The following is an 18,208-nucleotide window of genomic DNA, read 5'->3' as shown; positions in this document are numbered from 1 at the left end:
ATTAAAAGAACTAGAAAAGAAAGAGCAAACACATTCAAAAAGCTAGCAGAAGGCAACAAATAACTAAGATCAGAGCAGAACTGAAGGAGATAGAGACACAAAAAAACCCTCCAAAAAAAATCAATGAATCCAGGAGTTGGTTTTTTGAAAAGATCAACAAAATTGATAGACTGCTAGCAAGACTAATAAAGAAGAAAAGAGAGAAGAATCAAATAGATGCAATAAAAATGATAAAGGGGATATCACCACCAACCCAACAGAAAAACAAACTACCATCAGAAAATACTATAAATACCTCTATGCAAGTAAACTAGAAAACCTCGAAGAAATGGATAATTTCCTGGAAACTTACACTCTCCCAAGACTAAACCAGGAAGAAGTTGAATCCCTGAATAGACTAATAGTAGGCTCTGAAATTGGGGCAATAATTAATAGCCTACCAACAAAAAAAAGTACAGGACCAGACGGATTCATAGCTGAATTCTACTATAGGTACGAGGAGGAGCTGGTACCATTCCTTCTGAAACTATTTCAATCAATAGAAAAAGAGAAAATCCTCTCTAACCCATTTTATGAGGCCAACATCATCCTGATACCAAAGCCTGGCAGAGACACAACAAAACAGGAGAATTTTAGACCAATATCCCTGATGAACATCGATGCAAAAATCCTCAATAAAATATTGAAAAACCGAATCCAGCAGCACATCAAAAAACTTATCCACCATGATCAAGTGGGCTTCATCCCTGGGATGCAAGGCTGGTTCAACATATGAAAATCAATAAATGTAATCCAGCATATAAACAGAACCAAAGACAAAAACCACATGATTATCTCAATAGATGCAGGAAAGACCTTTGACAAAATTCAACAGCCCTTCATGCTAAAAACTCTCAATAAATTCGGTATTGATGGAACATATCTCAAAATAATAAGAGCCATTTATGACAAACCCACAGCCAATATCATACTGAATGGGCAAAAACTGGAAGCATTCCCCCTTGAAAACTGGCACAAGACAGGGATGCCCACTCTCACCACTCCTATTCAACATAGTGTTGGAATTTCTGGCTAGGGCAATCAGACAACAGAAAGAAATCAAAGGTATTCAGTTAGGAAAAGAAGAAGTCAAATTGTCCCTGTTTGCAGATGACATGATTGTATATTTAGAAAACCCCATCGTCTCACCCCAAAATCTTCTTAAGCTGATAAGCAACTTCAGCAAAGTCTCAGGATACAAAGTCTCAGGATTTTTGTGCAAAAATCACAAGCATTCTTATACCTCAAACAGACAAACAGAGAGCCAAATCATGAATGAACTCCCATTCACAATTGCTTCAAAGAGAATAACATACCTAGGAATCCAACTCACAAGGGATGTAAAGGACCTCTTCAAGGAGAACTACAAACCACTGCTCAGTGAAATCAAAGAGGACAGAAACAAATGGAAAAACATACATGCTCATGGATAGGAAGAATCAATATTGTGAAAATGGCCATACTGCCCAAGGTTATTTATAGATTCAATGCCATCCCCACTAAGCTACCAATGAGTTTCTTCACAGAATTGGAAAGAACTGCTTTAAAGTTCATATGGAACCAAAAAAGAGCCCACATCTCCAAGACAATCCTAAGTCTAAAGAACAAAGCTGGAGGCATCATGCTACCTGACTTCAAACTATATTACATGTCTACAGTAACCAAAACAGCATGGTACTGGTACCAAATCAGAGATCTAGACCAATGAAACAGAACAGAGCCCTCAAAAATAATACCACACATCTACAATCATCTGATCTTTGACAAACCTGACAAAAACAAGAAATGGGGACAGGATTCCCTATTTAATAAATTGTGCTGGGAAAATTGGCTAGCCATAAGTAGAAAGCTGAAACTGGATCCTTTCCTTACTCCTTATACGAAAATTAATTCTAGATGGATTAGAGATTTAAATGTTAGACCTAACACCACAAAAACCCTACAGGAAAACCTAGGTAATACCATTGAGGACATAGGCATGGGCAAGGACTTCATGTCTAAAACACCAAAAGTAATGGCAACAAAAGCCAAAATTGACAAATGGGATCTCATTAAACTAAAGAGCTTCTGCACAGCAAAAGAAACTACCATCAGAGTGAACAGGCAACCTACAGAACGGGAGAAAATTTTTGCAATCTAGTCATCTGACAAAGGGCTAATATCCAGAACCTACAAAGAACTCAAACAAATTTACAAGAAAAAAACAAACAACCCCATCAAAAAGTGGGGAAAGGATACGACCAGACACTTCTCAAAAGAAGACATTCATACAGCCAACAGACACATGAAAAAATGCTCATCATCACTGGCCATCAGAGAAATGCAAGTCAAAACCACAATGAGATACCATCTCACACCAGTTCGAATGGCAATCATTAAAAAGTCAGGAAACAGGCCAGGCGCGGTGGCTCAAGCCTGTAATCCCTGCACTTTGGGAGGCCGAGACGGGCGGATCACAAGGTCAGGAGATCGAGACCATCCTGCCTAACCCGGTGAAACCCCGTCTCTACTAAAACAAAAAACTAGCCAGGCGAGATGGCGGGTGCCTGTAGTCCCAGCTACTCGGGAGGCTGAGGCAGGAGAATGGTGTAAACCCGGGAGGCAGAGCTTGCAGTGAGCTCAGATCTGGCCACAGCACTCCAGCCTGGGCCACAGAGCAAGACTCTGTCTCAAAAAAAAAAAAAAAAAGTCAGGAAACAATAGGTGCTGGAGAGGTTGTGGAGAAATAGGAACACTTTTACACTGTTGGTGGGACTGTAAACTAGTTCAACCATTTTGGAAAACAGTATGGCAATTCCTCAAGGATCTAGAACTAAAAATACCATATGATCCAGCCATCCCATTACTGGGTATATACCCAAAGGATTATAAGTCATGCTGCTATAAAGACACATGCACACGTATGTTTATTGCGGCACTATTTACAACAGCAAAGACTTGGAATCAACCCAAATGTCCATCCGTGACAGACTGGATTAAGAAAATGTGGCACATATACACCATTGAACACTATGCAGCCATAAAGAAGATGAGCTCGTGTCCTTTGTAGGGACATGGATGCAGCTGGAAACCATCATTCTCAGCAAACTATCGCAAGAACAGAAAACCAAACACCGCATGTTCTCACTCATAGGTGGAAACTGAACAATAAGATCACTTAGACACAGGAAGGAGAACACACACCGGGGCCTATTGTGGAGAGGGGACAGCGGGGAAGGATAGCATTAGGAGATATATCTAATGTAAATGGTGAGTTAATGGGTGCAGAACACCAACATGGCACCTGTATACATATGTAACAAACCTGCACGTTGTGCACATGTACCCTAGAACTTAAAGTATAATAATAAAAATAAAAAATAAAATTAAAAAAAAATTATCAAATTTGCAGGACAGTTCTTAAGGGATTGTAAAAGTTTCGTACAGAATTATAGGTTACATATGTGCATTAAACTTGTAAACAGCAATATTTCATTTCTTATGAAGATCTAATAATGTTCTTTACAAAGAACTAAAGAATCTGTGCAACTGAAGATGACAAATATTAATATTATGTTTTGGGATGCTGTATTTTCTTATTATATCAGGACAATTTTTGAAGATTTAGTTTAAAAATAAAAAATAATTTATATTGTGGAATTCAACACCATTTTATATAGTATGATGATAAAACAATCACATTATATTTGATCTTTCCATTTCTATTTGAAGATAGAACACTATCTTAGAAAATTAACTATCTGGTCAAATATAACCAGAAAGTCTCCTATGACATTTTACGGAAAATGTCTCTGTCTGTATCTATACTATAACTCACAAATAAAAAGACATAAAAAATAATAGAAAGTGCTTTATGTTAAGGAAAAAACAAAATAAGACACTATAAATGCAATACATAAATATATGTAGAAAATATATTTGTACATATATAGTTTTATCCTAAAAGTATAACCATTACTTGTGTTCCATTTATTTCAAGTTGGACTTGGAATGTAACAAAATGCAACTTATTTTTGGCCTTGTTTTCAATATTCTTAATGAACAAAATTACATAGCAACATTAAATATTAAAATTCAAAATCCAAATATAAATTTTCTAATTTAAACAGCAATTACCATACAGAAAGTATACTGGCTTATATGGGGAGACTTTGCAAGCTGATGAGAATATTAATTATAATATACAATGAGAATTTTTAGACAGATGCTAACATCTTTCATGTCAACAAAACTATGTCTTACTATCATGAATTAATTTAACTAGAAAATCACATTCTTCCTCAGAAAAATATTAGTGTAAGCTGGCATTAGAACAATTTATCCTTCCCATAAGAAACTGATATGTGCACAGAAAACATCGGGGGCAAAAACTAGTGAGAGGTAATTTAATACAAAGTCAAATATTCCTTCCACATAGGATTTTTCTAGCAATAACATTTTTCTAGCTTTCTTAAGTTGAATAGATCTGCAAATGTTTACTAAAAAAAATCTTTGCTTTATAAATTAGATTTTTTCCATGAGACGAGTAAAAAAAATACACTTTTTTTTTTTTTTTTTTTTTTTTTTTTTTTTTTTTGAGACGGAGTCTTGCTCTGTCGCCCAGGCTGGAATGCAGTGGCCGGATCTCAGCTCCTGCAAGCTCTGCCTCCCAGGTTCACGCCATTCTCCTGCCTCAACCTCCCGAGTAGCTGGGACTACAGGCGCCCGCCACCTCGCCTGGCTAGTTTTTTGTATTTTTTTAGTAGAGACGGGGTTTCACCAGGTTAGCCAGGATGGTCTCTATCTCCTAACCTTGTGATCCGCCCGTCTCGGCCTCCCAAAGTGCTGGGATTACAGGCTTGAGCCACCGCGCCCAGCCAAAAATACACATTTTTACCATAAAGACTTTAACCATAAAGACTGACTTTCAAATGGCTGATTTTAAAAATTATATTTTGAACAATTACTGTAATAATATACAGATAAAGGCAGCATTGATTTCATAAAGGTGAAATAGAAACAAGGACATTAATTGAATTTCTGATCTCTCGTACACGTCTTTTATTTTTAAGTTGAGAATTACTATAGCTTTCATATGCTGGTAAAAATCTTGCCTCTAAAGATAACAATAATAGTTTCCATAATATTTTGATTTATCTAATGTTCTTACATGTGAATGTGAAGTAAATTCTACTATCCATATTAAAAGTGGCATTTATGTGACTCTTTGTATATGTATGTTTATACACACACACACATACACAAACATAAACAATCAGCAATACCACAAATCTCCTAGTCACCCAATTTGAAACATTAAAGTCATATTTTGACTTCCCTTGTATCTAGTAAGTCACCAATTCTGGAAAATCACTTGAAAATATACTTAGGATAATTTTTACTTACAGTTCCTATCTCTCTTTCCTATAAATGCACATACACAAATACTTACACATACAAATAAAGTTGAAAATTCAACCACATTCCCATCCCTCCTGAAGCTATCTTAAATTTGATGTGTTTTCTTTCTCTTCATTTTAATTAATTACTACATATTGCTTTATGTAGTAATTAAGGCCATTATCCTAGACAAGTTCCTCATCCAATCAGATCTATTTGACTATAATAGCCAATAGGGAATCTTACTAAATTCAGGCTTCTCTTATCTATAATATCTTTTATATACTACTGCAAGAATAACTCTTCCTAAATATCATTTCCATCACACCATGTTTTTGTTCTAAAACCTCCTTGTTGCCTACCATCACATGTCTAAATAAAATTGTTTTTAAGACTCTTCCTCATCCTCTGCAGGCCAGTGAGCTTGGATGAATAGTTAACAACCTTCTAATTGTTTTCTCTTCTCACAAGATCTCACATACCTTCTGTCTAAACTGTATCATCATTTTCTATTCCTTGGTTATCCAAACCTTCTGCATTTTAAAAATTACCTTTTCTGTATTAAATTTTCTTATTTTTTTGGAAAAAATCTGTCTGATTTAATTGCTGTGAACTCTAATTTTTACTGAGGTTTAAATAATTGAGTATGTCTGCCTTAAGCCACATAGAACAAAAATATAGGGAACAAAATGAAATACTAGAAATATGAGAACACAATAACAACTATGATAGTGGATAATATTTTAAAAACCCTTTTGGGCCTACATAACTCAAGTAGGAAAAACATAAGCAAAAACATGATTACCATGTAGATTTAGAAAATGAAAAATAGATTTTCTGCTTTCTCAATTAGAATTTGCAAAAACAAACTAACAGGTATTTGGTAAACGTGAATATATAAAATATTAAGAGTATAAATAAAATGATAGCCAGGCTCCATATCTGTTTACCTATGATCCATGTTCCTAACAAACAGTTTCATTGGCCCTCCTCTACTCAGAACTGGCTTTCTTGTCTATACTATCCTTTCTGCTGTCTCGTTTCTGTCAGCCTGGTTCTACACAAATTCATCTTACAAAGCTTGGTTCCAAATACACCTTCCTGTAAAACTGTCCTTCATCACACCTTGATACAATGGCACTTCTAAATTCACACTGCTACATGCTAGGAGATATATAAATATATATTTGAATTATATATATATATATCATTTTGATTTATGTATATCATTTAAAAAATACATATTATATATATCATTCAAAAATATATATATATATTCCATTCTCTAATGTAAAACCGTATCTCTTAATTTTCATGGGTACACAATTAGGTCCTGATAAATGCTGAAAATATCAACCTCAAAGTCAGAACATAGAATGGTGGTTGCTAGGGGCTGGGGAAATGTGGAGTTGCTGTTTAACGGCTATAGAATTTCAGTTTTACAAAATAAAAATAATGCTAAAGATCCATTGCACAACAATGTAAATTCACTTATAGGGAACAGAAAAACCTTTCCTCTACCTTCTTAGGTTCTATAACTGGGGCTTGTGAATTAAACTAACAAAAAAAACCCCACAGATTAACAGGAAAAAAAGGCATACACATTTTATTTGATTATAATCATTTAATTTTCACATGAACAGAGACCTTCATAGAAAAGAAGTGAAGACCCAAATAAGTAGTTAAACTCAGTAGGTTTATATGGCATTTTAAAAAAGGGTGATGAATCGTGGAGAAGTGGCAAGACAAAGGAAAAGGTTTTGGGGCTTCTAGGGTGGGAAACTCTGTAATGTAGTAGGGAAACTAATGGATAATAAAGGTTATTTAGTGAAATTTGATTATGCTGGCTAATCTTGGCAGCATTTCTATCTCTGCTAATAGAGGTTGCTCTTCTCCTCCTGGTATGAGAGTGGGGGATACTTTTATAAGTCAAATGTATGCCCTACTTTAGGTAGATGGGGAATAGCAGAGAGGTTTCCTATGCCTGCTTTTCCTTAATTGCCTTCAGCTCAAAAGAATCTTTATGATAAATTGGCATATTTTAGGGTAGCATATTCTGATGCCCTTTATACTTACCACTACTTAACTATGTGCTTTAAAATAGTTAAAATGGTAAATTTTATGTTATGCATATAGTACCACATATTTTTTAGAAGTTGAAGGTAGTAGTGTCAGAAAATTAAATTACATAAGGAAACCATGGAGGGGTAGTTCAAGTGTAAATAAAGGTTATGTGGCATGTTTTCTGCATATGATGTACTTAAATGTGTCCCTGAGAACATGCCTAGACATGTGTTACTCTACTTTATTTGAAAGAAAACTTACAGTGTAACAGTATTATTATCCCCCAAATGATAATAATACTTATATCCACATGCCTCAAGTGTGTGTATATATGTGTGTGTATGTGTATGTATAGGTGTGTACATATGTGTGTATGTATGTATGCGTGTGTGTGTGTATATATATATCCATACCTTGTGCATATGTAAACATGCAGGCATTCTAACATACCAGTTTTAATCTGGATAGTGAAATTAATTCTACACATGAGCACATTACATAAATCAAATTATTAAAGAAATTATTATTATCTTCACAGGGAAGACTTTTACCAGCATATAAATGTTGCAATAATTCTCAAATTAAAAAGAAAAGATGTGGAACAGAGATTGGAAATCCAATTAATATTCTCATTTTCTATTTCTCTTTTGTGCAATCAATGCTACATTTATCATATTTTAATTTATGGGAAAGGCAAACCTTATAAATGAACATGTTACTCATGAGATTGAGCACAGAAAAAATATATACTATATCTTATTCCTACTTTATGTAATAAATAAATTCTTTGTCCTTTGAGAGCAACTTATTCAAAATTCGTATGCTACAGCTCCTCTTCCACTAATAATGTAAGGCTGTTAGAGTCTTTTCCTCTTTATCGATTTGAAAGTGTGCATACCTAAGAAGCAGTTATTTGGCCTAGGATATAAAAAGCTAAAATAAAATTTCTATTTTCTCAATTTTTTTCCTGATGAAAAATATTTAAATGCTAGCTGCATTATAACCTTCAAAAAACTCAATACCAGCCCTTGAAGTGTTATTAAATGATTGAATTCAAGTAAATGCTAAATAACTTTAGGTTAAAAACCAAACAAAATGACATCCATTTATTTACTTTCTGACAACAGAAGTATTTAAATCCTGCTCTTATGAAATCCAAAATATATAAATTTTCAAATATTAGCCCCACAGTTGATGAGAAACATGCTAACAAATTTCTAATGCTGAGCCATTAGTTAATAGTCATTTTTCTCAACATTCTGAATCAGATAGACTATTCAGACCTTCACTTCTAAAAATTTTATTTGTGGTGGAATGGACAAAGGAGAGAGAGGGCTGGTTACAGCTGTCTAAAATTTTATTTATACATATAAATAAAATTTATATGTAAATTTATATGTAAATTTTTAGTCTCTCTATATAAATATAATTTATATTATATATTATATATTATATATATAATACACATTTGTATGCAATCCCAATTTTTTGATATAAGATGCTAGTTACAAAAAAATTATGTTACTTTTATATTTTAAGTACAATAAAGGGCAGATGCCTTTTTATGAAATGTTTTACCTTCTTGAAGGCCCTTCATTTCTGGGATTCTTATGTAGTCTCTCTCTCTCTCCCCCTCTCTATGTGTGTGTATATATATATTATATGTATTATATAAGATTACATACAAATGTGTTGCATGTATTAAAAAATTAAATACTTTAAGTAATTTTTTATAAATATTTAAACATTCCTAGGGATAGATATTACAGAACAGAACTTCAGTTTGTCCTAATGGTTATTCACAACTGCCTCCAAAAAAAACTATTTTTACCTAGTCTGTTCCTGTGTAAACATAGGATATATGCTTAGATTTATTCCCTGAATACATTTTCCAGTATTTGCAAATTGATATTAACATCAAATATAACATTAAACTTTTTGGACAATTTTCTGAATTTAGCCAAAATAGTTTAAAGGTATAACGCAGTAAAATATGATTAAATATTTGAATGAATTCACAGTTTGGATGACTCAGACACTTTCTAAGTATCAACTCAAGTTTTCCACTAAAATAAATTCAGCTTCTTCTTAAATTAATTATTTTAGAATCCTATTCTTTTTACATCTTTATATAATTTACATCAGTCATCACTTGTGCTAGCTTAATATATCTATATCTTTTTAGGATATAATTATCCAAAAACTGAACTGTAACTGACATACAACCAAATTATAAAAATATTTTCTAGATCAAATGAGTATTAACATTTCTACATCTTTTAAATAACAGTTTGGCTATGTGACTCATGGTAAGTTTTTCAACATTAGTTGTTCCCAGGCAGTCCCACAATTGAGTCATTCAAGATGACTTGCAAATGTCCTTGGTAAACCTCTTATACTGTGACTTGTCTAGGAATTTTGCATGGTATTTCTGTTTTCTTACTTACAACATACACTGTAGTTTTATGTAAAAATAAAATGACAAAAATATTTCATTAATATTATTTCAGAAACTGTAAAATATGAGAATCCAAGCAATAGTAACCAGAGTAAATATAGGATTTTATGTACTTTTCATGCTAAGCAACTTGACTTATTCATTTATAATGTTGGATCTCTCTACAGTTTATGACTTACTCATAAACTTAGTATGGTAAGGGATCCTTCTTTTTTTTTTTTTTTTTTTTTTTAGACTAAGATAACAAACTAGAGCTAAGATATTCTCTCTCTTTTTTTTTTTTTTTCTCTGTCACCCAGGCTGGAGTGCAGTGGCACAATCATGGCTCACCGCAACCTCTGCCTCCTGGGTTCAAGTGATTCTCCTGCTTCAGCCACCCGAGTAGCTGGGATTACAGGCATGGGCCACCACACCTGGGTAATTTTTGTATTTGTAGTAGAGACGGGGTTTCACATGGTGGCCAGGTTGGTATCAAACCCGTGACCTCAGGTGATCTGCCCGCCTCAGCCTCCCAAAGTGCTGGAATTACAGGCATGAGCCACTGTGCCTGGCAGAGACTCTTAAAAGAAAAAAATATCTCTGGCTATGAATATTTTAAACACTAGCTCAATGGAGTTTTTTTGTTTTGTTTTGTTTTTTTGAATTCATGCTTCTGATTTATTTGTATTCTGACGATTGAAAGTCAAGAATTTTTAAAAACTTGAAATAGTGTTTACCTAGTTTTCTGGAATATGTAAGTATCATATCCACTCATTTTATCACACTACAGCAGAGGTCCCTGGGGCTAAGGACCAGTACTGGTCCTGGCCTGTTATAGGAACCCAGCCACACAGCAGGAGGTGAGCTGCCTGAGAGCAAGCATTATCACCTGAACGCAGTCTCCTGTCAGATCAGCCACTGCATTAGATTTTCATAGGAGCACAAACCCTATTGTGAACTACACATGCGAGAGATCTAGGCTGTGTGCTCCTTATGAGAATCTAATGCCTGATGAACTGAGTTAGAACAGTTTCATCCTGAAATCACTCCCAACCCCCAACCCGCCACCTCCAAATCTGTAGAAAAATTGTCTTCCACAAAACTGGTCCCCAGTACCAAAAGGTTGGGGGCCACTGCACTAAAGCATACTACAGCATATAAAACAAAGTAATAAACACAACATTAAAACATTATAAACTTAGCATCCAAAATGCTCAAAATTGCTTTGAAGACTATGCTTATTGTACATATTTTTTGTATATGCTTATTGTATATACTTTTAAATGTATATACAAACAAATATATATACATGTACAGGACTACATGTAAAACTATTTTTACATAGTAATTTGCAATGCACAAATTTAATATTAAATGTTGAACTATTTTCCAGGGGCCAAAAATGTCCACAATATGTAATTACTTGTGATTTTGTTGAGAGAGACATTTCAAAAGTATACAATGGTTGTGACAAAGCAGTTACTAAGCTACCAAATAAACCTCTGACAATTACGAGCCCTGGAATCTCAACAAGATTTTCTTTTTTTTTTTCTGAGACAGAGTTTTGCTCTTGTTGCCCAGGCTGGAGTGCAATGGCAAAATCTCGGCCCACTGCAGCCTCTGCCTCTCAGGTTCAAGTGATTCTCCTGCCTCAGCCTCCCAAGTAGCTGGGATTACAGGCGTGCACCACCACACTCAGCTAATTTTGTATTTTTAGTAGAGATGGGGTTTCACCATATTGGTCAGGTTGGTCTTGAACTCCTGACCTCAGGTGATCCGCCTGCCTTGGCCTCCCAAAGTGCTAGGATTACAGGCATGAGCCACTGAGTCCAGCCAACGTTTTCATATTATATGAAGTAATTCGGAAAGAAAACAATAAGAGTTAGTAAATATGATGCTAATATCATGACACAGTACTGTAATGTAGCCCATTAGAAGTGGCAATTTTTATTTGCATTGATTATGTTCTGTTGCATGTAGAGAAAAATCATTAAGTGCTCAAAAGAACAATTTATATTTACATGGAAGTGTGTCCTGGAGTATATTTGTAAACTTGGGGATTTTCTAAAATCTCAAGACACATCTTTTATTAATGCCAAGAGTTTGCTTTACAAGGACTCTATACTAGAATTACAATTCTGCCACTAAATTTCATTTTATTACATGTGTTTAAAATATGTTCAACTATCTAGAGCATAGCTTACAGTTAATCACATAAAAATTGAATTTTTCGACACCATTTTTCATGTAATATTATTTTCCAAGTGCATATTTCTTCCATAGCTGATAATCAAGCATTCTAATTATAAACAGCAGTATAAATTGCTGGAAACCATAATAAACCACTTTTATAGGGTCAAAGAGTCATATGGACAATTAGCTATTTTTATGCTGGAATAACAATGCAGGTATACTTTTTATAAGCAAAGTATATGGACCTTTTTATGCAGTAAGGCAAATACAGCCATGCATTGCACAATGACAGATCATATATATGATGATGGTCTCATAAGATTATAATGAATCAGAAAGATTCCTAATGCCTAATGATGTTTTGATGATACTGACCCTGAATAGATCTAGGCTAATGTGTGTGTTTGTGTCTTCGTTTTCAACAGAAAAAAATAAAAATTACATTAAAAACAGAAAAAAAAACTAATAGAATAAGGATATAAAGAAAATATTTTATACAGCTGTACAATATGCTTGTGTTTTAAGCTAAGTATTAATACTAAATAGTTTAAAAGTGAAAAAAATTAAAGACTTTATGAAATAACATCACAGTAATGTAAGGTTAATTCATTACTGAAGAAAGAAATTTCAAAAATAAATTTAGTATAACCTAAGTGTATAGTGTTTATAAAGTCTACAGTAGCGTACAGTAATGCTCTAAGCCTTCACACTCACTCCACACTCACTGACTCACCCAGGGCAACTTTCAGTCCTGCAAGCTCCATTCATGCTACATGACCTATACAAGTATACAAATTTTTATGCGTTACATCATGTTTTTACTATACTTTTTCTATGTTTAGATACAAAAATACTTATAATGTTACATTTATCTACAGTGTTCAATACAGTAATATGCTGTATAGAGTTACAGCCTAGAAACAATAGGCTATATTATACAACCTAGAAGTGTAGTAGTCTATACCATATAGGTTTGTGTAAATACACCTATGATGCTTATGCAATGACAAAATTGCCTAATGACAGATTTTCCGGGACATTTCTGCAGTGTTAAGCAATATACAACTGTAATCTATTAAAGAGCATATTTGCTCTACATCTGGTAGATAAAGAAAGCAAAACAAAATGGCAACAACGAAAAACATCTCACAAATAAAAACCTGTTTGGTCTGAGTATTTTGCAGCGTCTTTGCAAGTAACATATTTTGCTTTGCCAGAGAAGAAAATAGCTCATCTTTTTCAGCATATGCATGCACAATAAATTCCTGCTATGTGATAGGTACTCAGAACCACACATTTCTAGAATTGATATAATCTGAGTTAGTGGAAATTCTGAGATTCTGAAATATGGTGATTATGAATATAAAAGAGTATACAACAAATGTAAAACTTACCCTTCTAATCTTACATCTGGCAGACTTCTATTAAGGGCAATCAAATCACTGGCCATCAGGTTAAACTGATTGATTTTAAACAGCTCTTTCATTTTCTCTTGGTCATCTTTAGGAATTAACACAGCTTTTCCCATTTCTCCTGGCCCTTCTTGGTTTCTTGAAATAACAGCTGTAAGACATACAGAGATACAGACATACATACAAACACACAGATAATGAACTAAATAAATAAACTTGTGTATCTGATTAGATTCTGAAGCATATTATTTATATACAGGTTTTATAATATAATGATCAAGATTTTACTGCTTATAAACCACACACTATGCTAAAGAAAAACATCAATTCTGCATGTTGTCTTCCAAGTATAGGTAAATTATATGATGACTAAACATTAAGACAATAATTCTAAACAGTACAAAATACCAAATGTTAAAACTTCTGTCATATATTTAATACATTTATTAGAGAAAAATGAAGTTGAACACTAGGCAGACAAAATAATGCAAAATAAGAGAACTTTAAAGGATATTAAGATTAATTTCTTTTCACATCCAATTAAATGTTTTGATATCTCACATATCTACTGCCATTACATCTTTATAAAGGCAAACAAAACTGATAAGGCTTATTCTCATAATAATTTAATTCCTTTGTCAAAACATTTTGAATTGTGTCAAAAGAAGCTTCATAGTGGTGACACATAACTTCAAATGTCAAGTTGAATTTGGATACTGTGTGCTTTATAATTGAAACCTCACAATAATATTCTGGGATGAATATTCATTAAGAGAATGCAGGATTTGATATATAGGCTAATTTTCTCGCCTCTTCTCCCAAGTTATCACTACACTGAAGTCCTTTCTAGATCTGAAGTATATGTTTCAAAGTGTGTGTGGGTGTGTGTGTTGTCTACACATACCTGTATGCATGCTAATATATAGTAATAAGACAAAGTTCCAGTTGGCCCAAATGTATCCTGAACTTCCTCTTCACAGTGATATTAAATTAGGTTAAAGTGAAAGGAATGTGGTTCTGGTCTTGACTCTTCCAATGTTTTGCTATATTATAGTTCCTGACACATTAATCTTACTGAGTTTAATTTCCATATAAATTAAAAGGCACATATTTAGGCACAGCATACCTTGAAATACTGAAAAAAAAAGACTATAATGCATATGAAAATAATTTTTAAGTTAGAACATTTCATTAAAAATATAAATTCTAAAATAATGTGTGAATAGGGTAATATCTAGGATAGAACACACCCAGCAAATGTTCCTCTGAGCCGACCATCACAAAACATCAAAGCTGGTATTATTAGTATGAATACACAGTTGACCATCCCGTTGATGACTTTGTAATGGCATCAGTCAAACTATATAAGAAAATAGGCATCTCTAAGGACCTTTAGATATGGGTTAAAAAAAGGTGATTGGCCTTGAAATCCTCTCACATATATAAAAATAGTTAGAACAGGAAACATTGTATATAGAAAAAAATATGTATTCAGTTTCAAACTATTTAAAAAGTAGTCATCAAAATAAAGTTTACAAAGATTATCATTCACTTTAAAAAGCAAAAATAGAAATAATGGCAGAAATGTTATGAGAAGGTACATTTTTCTAAATTTAAGAAATAAAATCCCAATAAAAATAATTTTCTTTGGGTGTCAGTACATGTAATATCCCTGAACTCAGATGACGTTATTGAATTTGGCTTTGGATGAATTTGTGATGTTGGTGAGACAATGACATTAAGGTATCTTTCATTTCTATGATTAAAAAAAAAGTTTAGTCTACAGAAAGTATTAAATGAATTTATATGTGGCTCCTTTGCGAGTCTTTCTGATTCTGAAATAAGAACATAATCAGGTCATATGGGTGCTCATATTAACCATAAATAATCAGTTTAGGGTTTTTTTTTTAAACATATTTTGTACTGTAACTTTAATTCCATAAAAAAGAGATAACTTTTCCCTGGTATAAAAAATATCCTGATTTTTAACATTTTGAAAATTTGTGATTCTTTTGAATGGTTAAATCATTTGAGGTACATTTTTAAAAATAATTTTTAGAAATTAAGAAAGCAATTCCCCGTTTACAGTTGTTTACAATACCTTTGTAGGGGAACAAAACCTTCTTTATCCTCTTACATTCTGTGGTGATCTAAGAATTAAACTGGCATAATACAGATTAATAGAAGAAGAGCATACAATTGTATTTTTATGTGTACACAGGAGTCTTCAGAAGGAAAATGAAAGTCAAAGAACCTTTTAAGCCCCAGAGATTATATACCATTTTAAACAAAGAATAATAAATTGGCAGTAAGTGGTAATACAAAGGAGATTTAGGTAGGGAACTAGGGGCAGTAAATTGTGGGTTAGTAACTAGGAAATAAATAGGGAAAACTATGAGGAGATTAGGGTTATTTTAGTAAGCTTGTTTGCATAGGTCCATTCCAGTGTTGACTCCTAACTTCTGCTGATGAGAACCATTTTTGCTTTCTAATACGGTGGGAAGGGGTGGGGGGGATCTGCATCATGGGAGACTTTATGACCTTCTTTTAGGTAGAAAGGGGGAGATCAGAAACAGCTTCCTGCATGTGCTCTTTCTTAAGAACGAGCCTGCAGCTTAAAATAACTCATATGCCAAAGTGGCATATTTGGGGGTACATGTTCTGATCCCTTTCACCGTCTGTAAACTGGTAAAAAGACATGCTGCAGAGAAAGTTATCATAATCAACACAATGCTTCCAAGACTAGGAAGCAGATAGGATTAAAATTTCACTCTGTGGAAAAGACATGGGCTCAATTCTAACATCTTAAGGTATGAAGGTCAATTGAAAGCACACAGATGTATTTGATATTTGCAATATATTCAAAGGCATGACCATTTTATTTTCACATTCTGTAAGTTATAGTTTTGTCAGTGGTAGCAGGAGTAATTGTGCCATGTTTTGGTATCATAATCAATAAAATTAAAATGGTCATAAACAGTGTCCATATACCTAGGACTACTTGAAACAACATGTAGTCATTCTCCTAATTATTCTCAGTTTCTTAGTGGAGAATAGGTAACAACTTAAAGAATATCAGGTTAAGTGTCTTCTCCCCAGAGTTAAATACATTTTTCTGTATCAGCTTCTAATGAATATATATTTGACATTTTAAAAATGTGTGTGTGTGTTTCCTGTGTATAAGCAGACCTACTGTTTTTTTTCACTTTGCTCAAGCAAAAAGAATGCTAAGTAATTATAGTGGGGAGCCAGCCTTTTACTTCTTCTAGCTTTTACCTGGAGGAAGGCATCTTACCAGAAGAAAACACTTTTCTAATTCTTCAAATAGCATAAATAACAAATGGGACAGAATAAGCAGTTGGGTTTTGTGACTTATCGCTGATGTTAAGCACTTTTAAATAGCAATTTCTATCCATTTTCCTCACCTGTTGATTTGCTCTACAAAGCACACACACAAAGAAACTCATGTACTCACACAATACCATGCTTCCTCATAGTCAGAGAAAAAAAAAACACTTGCCATTTAAATATGTGTGCTACTTATCTACTCTAACAGGCAAATGTAATGTAGAAGGCAAGTAAATATACATTGTGGTTTTTTTATTGTTGATTTGAATATGGATGAAATGTTCAAATACCAAAGCTGGTGTAGACTGCAAAGAGAGATTAATATATTATGCTATGATATTTTCTTCCTAATTATATAGTGAAATTATTTTAAAAAATAATTAATTTGACTCAAAATGACATTATAAAGCTGGTAGAATTATGATAAAATCAGAATCATTTTATATCTTTCATTTTCTTTAACACAGAACCCACTTTAAAACTTTAATTTACATTTATTTTAATCTTAGAATTACCAATGACAAAGACGATCATATTACAAACAAACCAACTGATAAATCTACCAAAAAGAACACTATTTATCAATTGCATTATTTGCTTATGTATATTACATTATGAACATTTTCTTATTTGCAGAATTAGCCCTTTATTAATGAGCAGTGTCTCTTTGAAAAAAGAGAAATGAACTAGTTTATATCTAGGAAAAAGCTTGAAGCAAAAACAAACAACAAAAAACATTTCAAGTTGATTGATTTTAAAGTAATGATTTTATTCTGTTAGAGAACACAGTAATATGTGATGAATAATGGTACAAGCATAACATTGAATCAAAATCTAAATAATATCCCATATGCCTTGCTTGTCAAAAAAAATCTTTCAAATTGTATTTCTATTCTCAGATCTACTCAGTTGTTAATTTCTGTATATTTTCCTTTAAAATCTTTCTTTTCATTGGCATTGCAGATCTTTCACTTTCATTACTTCCAATTTTACAATTGTAATAAATTAGAAACACTGATTTTTAGTCCTTCTCATATTTGAATATTCATACTCTGCTACCAATAAATCAATTTCCCTAAACCAATGCTTTTGGTCTTGTCAATCAATCATCTGTTTATAGAGGACGCAGAAGATAAAACCACACTGGTTTTTCCACCACCCCTCCACCACAAAAAACACTTTACTCTCCACTCACCATTCCCCAGATCATACTCTTTTGCCAGTCCAAAGGCTCTAGTTTATTGAGGATAATCATTTGCATAATTGCTTTCTTCGTTGTTTTAAAACAGATGGGGATTTCTCTATGTCACCTAGACTGAAGTGTAGTTTCACGATC

General features: G+C 33.2%; 1 protein-coding gene across 14 annotated transcripts in view; it reads right to left on the bottom strand.

The window, feature by feature from the left end:
* Positions 1-18,208, bottom strand: part of LOC105493237 (polypeptide N-acetylgalactosaminyltransferase 13) — a 623,722-nt gene that overhangs the window by 322,714 nt on the left and 282,800 nt on the right. For all 14 annotated transcript variants that reach the window (XM_071072791.1, XM_071072792.1, XM_071072778.1 and 11 more), the window contains one exon: positions 13,507-13,675. In XM_071072791.1, coding sequence (XP_070928892.1) covers positions 13,507-13,675 — 169 coding nt within the window. The remainder of the gene's footprint in view (positions 1-13,506; positions 13,676-18,208) is intronic.

The sequence above is a fragment of the Macaca nemestrina genome, chromosome 11, assembly GCF_043159975.1.
Source record: "Macaca nemestrina isolate mMacNem1 chromosome 11, mMacNem.hap1, whole genome shotgun sequence".
In the NCBI taxonomy this organism is placed as follows: Eukaryota; Metazoa; Chordata; class Mammalia; order Primates; family Cercopithecidae; genus Macaca; species Macaca nemestrina.
This window is presented reverse-complemented; position numbering and strand designations above follow the sequence as displayed.